Below are 8,163 nucleotides of genomic sequence, written 5' to 3' on the forward strand. Positions count from 1 at the left end.
TTGGTGCTTAATTTTGGGATAATGTGCCTCTCTGCTAGTATGAATACATGATGGAACTTAAGAGAAAAAGTCATTTGCTTGCAATAAAATCAGAAGCAATATGATTAGGGCTAGTAGGAATGAATGGAAATGTGAGCCAGAGTGAAGAAAGTAAAAGATAATGGTTTGGGAAATATTAAATTACTTGAGAGGCCTTCACTTGGGGTTGCGTTTGAGTATTATAAAGAAAATGCCATAAATGGAATGAACTTATTTTAGGATTCTTGATTTACAGCAAAATACTAGAACTGCACTAAAAGTGACTGAAGGCCACAGACCATTTCATAAGCTCTGAAGACTATTCAAAAAGACTATTAGTCACTGTAAAAGCAGCAGAAGCGACAGCCTTGTAATGCTGAAAGTCAAATGAACACTGCACTAGAAGTCACAGGGCCTTGATTCCAACACTGAATCAGGCTTTTACTTATGCAAGTTTTTTACTTTTTTCATATCTAAAATGAAAATTATGAGCCACTTACAAGTAACACACACATACTCGCACACTCAGATATTTAATGAAATGGTGTTGGCAGTAGGGCAACTAGTAGAAGCTGCTGAAATCAGATATCAGGGTTGGAGAGACAGCTAGGTGCTGAGCTAAAGTTCCATGCAACTATGGGACATGAGACCACCTTAAATGTAGAATTTTTTCATGTAAGTTTTCAGTTCTATGATAATCTCAAAGAAATAAATACAGGAGCATCTTGGTGGCATCCCACTTTGCAGACTGTTTATATTTAGCTTTTCCTGAGTACCGAAATAATTTACTTTTCTCAGCAAAGGGCCTTGTATAGAGGAATGTTAAGTTCAGAACATGGCTATTCTGGCAGGGGATCACATTCACAGCCCTTGTATGTCTGTGTGATCCAGTGGGAATACAAACACTCCTTTAAGTCCTGAAAACAGAGGCAAGCAGATCTGAGTTTAAGGCTAGCCTGGCATAGAGCAAGTTTCAGGTAAAGAAAGGCTTAGGTCCAGGTATGGTGGTACATGCCTTTAATCTCAAACCATGAAGGTAAAATTAGGTTGCAGAAGGAAGCACCCATGTTTGAAAGTGATGTCTAATTGAGTGGCAGAAACAGTGACGAATCAGAGAAAGAGTTGACAGAATAGAATACTGAATAGATAACGGAATACAGAATACAGAATAGATAAGGGAAACTACTTAAGGGCCAATACAGAAAGGAGAAGAGGTCGTTTTATTGGGCCAGTAATACAGAGACAGGGTTGTAGATAACTGAGGTGAAGACTGAATGAGCCAGAGAATGAGAAGGAGCCAGGAGATTAGAGCAGATTACTTGAGTTAGTTTGAGGGCAAGCAGAGCAATTGAGAGGCTGAGAGAGAAGCCACGTTGAATAAGTCATCTGGGAGAGGAGTTTGAGCTAGAAGAGCTGAGATGAACCAGCCAGCCCAGAGCTCAGTAAGAACTAGAAAGGGTGAGCTTACTAAGCAGTAAGGCTCAGAGGCTGAAAATGTTCTAGGCCTAGGTTAGACTGTATGGAGGCTGGGAGCCTCCAGGACTAGGCCTAGGTTAGCAGACAGAGGCAACCTGAAGCAGGTGAATAAAAGTTCCTTTTACAGCCTTGGATTGAAAAATTGCCTGTATTAATTACTTTTTTCATTGTGTGACAAAAGTACCTGAGAGAAGCAACTGAAAGGGAAGAGGATTTTTGCCATATGTTTAAGAAGGGGTGAATTCCATTCCAGGGCAGAAGGCATGTAGAGGGAGCATCAGATTTCTAGTCCAGGCAAGAAACAGAGAGGCTTTCCCCCAATTTTTATTCATTTGGGGATCCCAACCAATGGTATGCCATCACTCACATTCAGGATACATTTTCCATCTTCAATTAATCCTCTCTGGATACCCTCAAAGTTGTGTCATAGGTGATTCCAAGTCTAGTCAAGTTGATGATAAAGATTAACTATCATACTATGCTTTAGAACATGAGGGAAATACTTAGAGTAACTCTGATAAATGATGATTATGAGTCCACAAAACAAATCCATATGGTGGCTGAATGAATGAAATAGCCTTAGCATTTATCATATCTTTCAAAAATAAGCAAAATAAATATAGATTGGTGTATATGTGGTATTTTTAATTTTTTAAAATACACTTTACCTTTATGTGAATACACATACAGCTGTGTAGATATATGTGGGTACCTTCAGAGACTAGAAGGTGAATCAGATCTCCTGGAGCGAGAGTTAGAGGTAGTTATGAATTTCCTGATGTGGGTGCTGGGAACTGAATTCAGGTCCTCTGGAAGAATAGCACTGAAGAGCTGGGCTTTCTCTATATCCTCAATAATTTTTTAATAAAGACTTTTCAGAACTCTGCTTAAAGAAAAACCTGGTTATGGTTTATAGATGTATCGTTACTTTAGTGCATGTGTAGCAGGAAGCGATAGGCAGCTAGTGATGACATATCCTGCTGTTGCTAGGTCCCTGAAGGAGGCAGTGGAGATGCCTGGTTGCTAACATTTACGATAGGAATGAATTCTATTGGCTGATAAACAGAACTCAGGGCTAGGGGCCTAGAGGAAGGATCTGAGGTAAGTATAAGGATAGATTCTAATGGTGGAGGATTTAAAATACGTGATGCCTTTTTCAAAGGGATGTATTCTATTTATTCATTACAGGACTAGGGCCTAAACAATGCCCAGGATATTGAGGATAGTGGGAGTTCCATTTGGAGGCTGGGTCCTAATAGAACAGAAAAAACAAACAAAAAAACAAACAACAAAAAACAAAAAACACCACCAGGTTGATTGACCACTTTTCATTCTGGAATTCCAAGTGAACTAGGTGTCTTTCATTTCCTACTATTGAAGAAAATAGGTCCATGTGATTGACAATCCTGGTTATCCAATGCTTAGTCTAAGCTGTGTTTCCTACATCCATTACCATCCAAAAAGGAAAGAAAGGAGGCTTAGGAGGAAATACTGAACCAAGGCAAGACTGAAATCCAGCAAGGCAAACTCCAAATCCTTTAACTCTATGTCTGATGTCAAAGGGCTTAGTTGGCTCTTAGGATCTCCACTCCTTCCAGCTTTGCTGACTGGAATACAGTTCTCTTTCTTGGGCTATTTCCATTCCTTATTTGCAGATCTCAGCAGATATTTCAGGGCTCTGACATTTCCAACAATCTTGGGGTCCAGTGCAATCCAGGCTTCACTTTCACAGCTTCACATAATGGCCTCCCAGGGCCTCCTTGCAGTGAGTCCCCTGCCACAGACTCAGTAGCTCTCCTTAACCATGGAGGAAGATTCCACAACCCCTTTACTCCTGTAGCTTTGATTCTAAAACCAGAACCACATGAATGAAGCTGCCATGTTCTTGCTTGAGCCAGAAGTTGGTCCCCTTCTTGATTACATCTGCATAAGTTTCTGTTTATAGTTGCTTTTTAGTCTGAGGAAATCCCTTTGGCCATTGCCTTTCACAGGGTGCAGAATTAGCTGAAGGCACCCTCCCTTTATTACTCTATTTAGTATCCATTTAGCATCAGGTCTTTCTTAAAGTGGGTCTAGCATTACATTCCTTGTGCTCCTTTTCTCCTCAAACTCACATGTTATATTTCTTTTTGCCTCTCTCTTTTTCATTGTAGATCTGTATGACTGGTCACTAATAACCATGTGACACAGTCAATACTAGGTTGACTTGAAATTTCTGCTGCCAGTCATATTAATCCAACATTTTTCAATTTAACCTCAGAGACATTCTTAGGAGAAAGGCAAAAAAAGCAGTGTTTGCCAAATGATTACAATAATTTTCTCCAGACCAGTTGCTAATATTTTTCCCCTTTTGAAAATTCTTGAGCTGGGCCTCTATAGTTCACATTGCTCTCAGCACTACTGTCTTTTAAGTTCTTCCTAGGATGGCTCATTAAAACCCTTACAGCATTCAACCACTTTCCTAATCCAAAGTCCTAAAGTCAACCTTCCTCCTACAAGCAACATGCTAAGGCCTGTCACAGCAATATCCTGGCCCCTAGTACCAACTTCTTTTATATTGCTGTGAAGAGACACCATATACAAGGCAACTTATAACAAAAAGCACTTACCTGGTGGCTTGCTTACAGTTTCAAAGTTAGCCGATGATCATCATCGTGGGAAATATGGCACTGGGGCAGTAGCCAAGAGCTTACATTTGATGCACTAGCAGGAGAGAGAGAGACTGAGCCTGGCTTGGGCTTTTCACCCCTTCCCCCAGAGCTACACCTCCCAACCAGGCCGCATCTTCTAATCCTCTCAAAGACTTCTACTAACTTAGACCAAGCATTCAAATGTATGAACAATGGGGCTGTTCTCAAACCAATACACTAAGTATGTCATTAACTAGCAAATGTTTCTCTCACCTCTAAGGTACTTAATAAGTCCATAAGAGATGGAAAAGAGGAGAGACAGAAATGCTTTTTTTTTTTTAAACTTGAGTCCTTTCTACCTTAAAAGTTTAATCCTTTAACAGTATCAACCTATAACTTGTGTAGTTTTTGTTTTGTTTGTAGACTGTGATAGCTGGAAGAAAAAATACTTTGACAGTAAGAAGGTCACAGAATCATTGGAGGAAGTTTTAAGAAAACTTAGAGAAGATTTGGAACTTTACTATAAAAAACTGCTCATGCAGCTTGAAGCCAGGGAAATCAAGATGCGACCAAGGAATCTGGCAAACATCTCAGATTCTAAGGTACTATGCCCTTCCATAGAAAAATCCTATGCAGGAAGCATGCTTTATACTTGTATTATTGTGTTTAGGATTCTGTGGGTTCCTTGTAGCAAAGCTTGCTTGGACAGTTAAAAACAAAATCTGTGGCCTGGTATCCAGGAGAGCCCCTGAGGAGGCAACAGAGATATTTCTTTTAGGGCCTTGCTGCTTTTGGTATTTCCTCTCTGTTTTTATCGATGGCCTCCTGATTTAAAAAACAAACAAAAAACAATAATAGCAGTAAAGTTGCCAATGGCAAATAGGATCATATGTTTTTAAAATAGGAGAGAAACCTGGTCCAGAGCAATGAAATATAGAAATCTTTCCTTTAGCCTAGTGGAGGTCAACTAGGTAGTAACAATGGCCAAGGAATGCTCTGGCTGCCTTTGGCAAATTAGCATTACAAAGAGATAAAAACCTAATAAGCAAGAGTAAGGTGCTAACTGAGCCCACTATAGCCCTGTGGGGAGAGGGCTTTACTGCACCCAGAGAACTCAGAATTACTGCTATTCCAAAGAATTTTTTACATTCTATGAAATTTTGGTCAATTCACTTTTTTGAGATAATCTTGAATCTAACATCTCAGACAAGATTATCCTTTATTGTAGAATTCTACCACCTAATTAAATAGGCAAAAATAAATAAATAAACCCAGGAGATATTTAACAGTTTGCTTTTTGTTAGATTGATCTTACATATCCAAAAGACTTTAAAATGTGTTAATTATGATAATAACTTCTTCACTTTAGAATGATGAAATAGTGAATATTTACTATTTTAGGTAAATTTAATATAAAAAAACAAGATGTAGCTAAAATACAAGATGGGCTAAAATAATTACTTACAACATTAGTTGATACTATTTTAGTGTAGTTAATACATTTATCTTGCACTTTTATTGGTTCAACATGAGAATCTGTTTCACAAAGGAAGTTTAAAATTTTTTTGATTGTTTTGTTTTTTTTTGAGATGAAATTTCTCTCTGTAGCCCTGCCTGTCCTGGAACTCGCTCTATATACCAGGCTGATCTTGAACTCAGAGATCTACCTGCCTCTGTCTCTGCCTCCTACATGCTAGGATTAAAGACAGCCCTGCATGGAAATTTAACATTTTAAAAAACTTCTTTAGTAAAGAGCACTGTATTTCATAAGGGTTTCTAGAAAAACGTAGATTTTCTTATATAAAACATTTAATTATTAAATGTTAAAAATAATCCTAATCTGATTCAACTAATATAATACTCTGCTTATTTTTAAGTGTTTGCTAATATTTTCATAAGTTAATAGTGTTGATGATGTTAAATTAATAGCCAGTTTTACAAATATAAATTTTGTTTTCTGAGACAGGTTTGTAATATGTACCCAACCTGGCTTCACACTTAAGATCCTCCTGCCTCATTCTCCTAAATACTGAGATTATAAGTGTGTGTCATGATACCAGGATCATTTCTTAAAAATAATAAATGACCAGTGCAGAACAGAAGCAAAAGTCGTCGCTAATGCACAAGAATTCAACAGAAAGAAAGACATCCAAAACAATGATATTGTTTTCTGAAATGGATTGTTTTCATGACCACTTCATAGCTTATGTTCACAAGGCCATTTAGGTTAAATACACGAATATACTAAATAAATAATTTTATGTCTCACACAGAATTATCTTATAATCCAGATTACTGAAGTACAGCATGCAATTGACCAACTTAAGAGAAAATTGGATACTGATAAGATGAAATTCATATTAGAAGTTAAGGTAATCTATATTTCTCCTTATCAGATTATAATATTTATCTTGAAATAAAATAGTTTGGTGTTTTAAATTTGAATGTCAATGTTATAAGGGGACTGACTTTTTAAATTGGTACTTTAACTAGAACAGGAATGAACAAAATGCAGGAAGAAAACTAAATATTATAAAAGGATGTATGTTGTAATAAGCCAAAGTAAAATTTTACTTAAAGTAACTAAAACTTAAAGGACCATGTGAGACAGTACAATATGGGGGGAAAAACAATTTAAAAATCGCCTTTCTACACTTTCTACACTCATGCACTAGCATGCATGAGATCCTGTATTTCAGACATTGATAAATCTGACAAACCTCTGGGTAAGCCCCTAACTCCCACTTAATTTGTTCTCTTTTCTTGGGTGATCAAATGTTGCTATTGTCATACATATGAAACATGGCTCTTCTCCTAGACACTAAGTGCCCAAATGCTTCTAAGGGTCTTAAATCTTTGATTTTCCTCATTTCATAATTAAGGAAACTTGAGGCCAACCAAAAGGCTAAGTACTTTGCTCAGAGTTTAAAGTACAGGTTGGAACATCTATTCCTCATGCTGTGAATGTATGGACCAATAGCAGTAGCACCACCTATAGATTTGTGAAGAGTAGACATAATGGTGGCACACATCTTTAATCCCAGCACTCTAGGAGGAAGAGGCAGGCAGAGCTCTGTGAGTTCAAGGTTAGCCTGGTCACAAAATGAGTCCAGGACAGTCAAGGCTACACAGAAAAACCCTGCCTCAGGGGAAAAAAATAAATCTCAGGCTGTCCCTGGCTTATGGTATCAGATGCTGCATTTTAAAATGAATCCTCCTGTTAAGACAGCCATTAAACCTTTAGAAGCACTGCTTATGCTCTACTACCGTGGGCCTGGAGCATTTGTTGTACTTGCTACACAAGGAGAGCCAGGCATGGGGGCACACACCTGTTTTGAAGATTTTGAAGATAAAGTAAAAAAATAAGGTTTCTTTTAAGGACATTATCTCATGCACATCTGCTTAGATAAGTTAGGCCTATTAAGTGGGATGTATAACATGAGTTTATCATAGTAATCCAATAGGAATGAAGGCATGAAAGGCAAATGAGGGCGGTTCCAGTCATGACACACTTTCAGAAGGGTAAGATGAAGTTCATTTCTAAAAGGCACTTCTTTCTACAGATGAGAAAACAAGCAGTTTCAGATTTGCAGACAATAAAAGCTGACCTGACACAGAAGAAAATGGGTACATCTTTCCGATCTCCATTATGTATGTTCATTTAACTTATCTCTTAAAATTTTAAATATTTATTTGAACAAGATAAGCTACTATGTTCCTTGGTGTAATGTTTTACATAAATTATAAGGTTGAGAATAAATTTAAAGAATAAGATTTAACTTTTACCCCCCCCCCCCAAGGGAGGAGCAGCCTTACCAGGCCACAGAGGAAGACAATGCAGCCGGTCATGATGAGACCTTTTAGGCTAGGGTCAGATGGAAGGGGAGGAGGACCTCCTCTATCAGTGGTCTTGGAGAGGGGCAAGGGAGGAGAAGAGGGAGTGAGAGAGGAATTGGGAGGGGACGAGGGAGGGGGCTACAGTTGGGATACAAAGTGAATAAATTGTAATAAATAAAAAAAAATAAAAGATTTAACTTTT

The 8,163-nt window shown here is 37.9% G+C and overlaps 1 protein-coding gene across 1 annotated transcript in view; it reads left to right on the forward strand.

Moving 5' to 3' along the window:
* Spata1 (spermatogenesis associated 1) overlaps window positions 1–8,163 on the forward strand; it is a 39,352-nt gene that overhangs the window by 24,391 nt on the left and 6,798 nt on the right. Inside the window, exons 11-13 of the mRNA XM_055614421.1 lie at window positions 4,548–4,726; window positions 6,398–6,496; window positions 7,688–7,775. Coding sequence (XP_055470396.1) covers window positions 4,548–4,726; window positions 6,398–6,496; window positions 7,688–7,775 — 366 coding nt within the window. The remainder of the gene's footprint in view (window positions 1–4,547; window positions 4,727–6,397; window positions 6,497–7,687; window positions 7,776–8,163) is intronic.

The sequence above is a fragment of the Psammomys obesus genome, unplaced genomic scaffold (assembly GCF_907164565.1).
Source record: "Psammomys obesus unplaced genomic scaffold, mPsaObe1.curated_primary_1811, whole genome shotgun sequence".
NCBI lineage: Eukaryota > Metazoa > Chordata > Mammalia > Rodentia > Muridae > Psammomys > Psammomys obesus.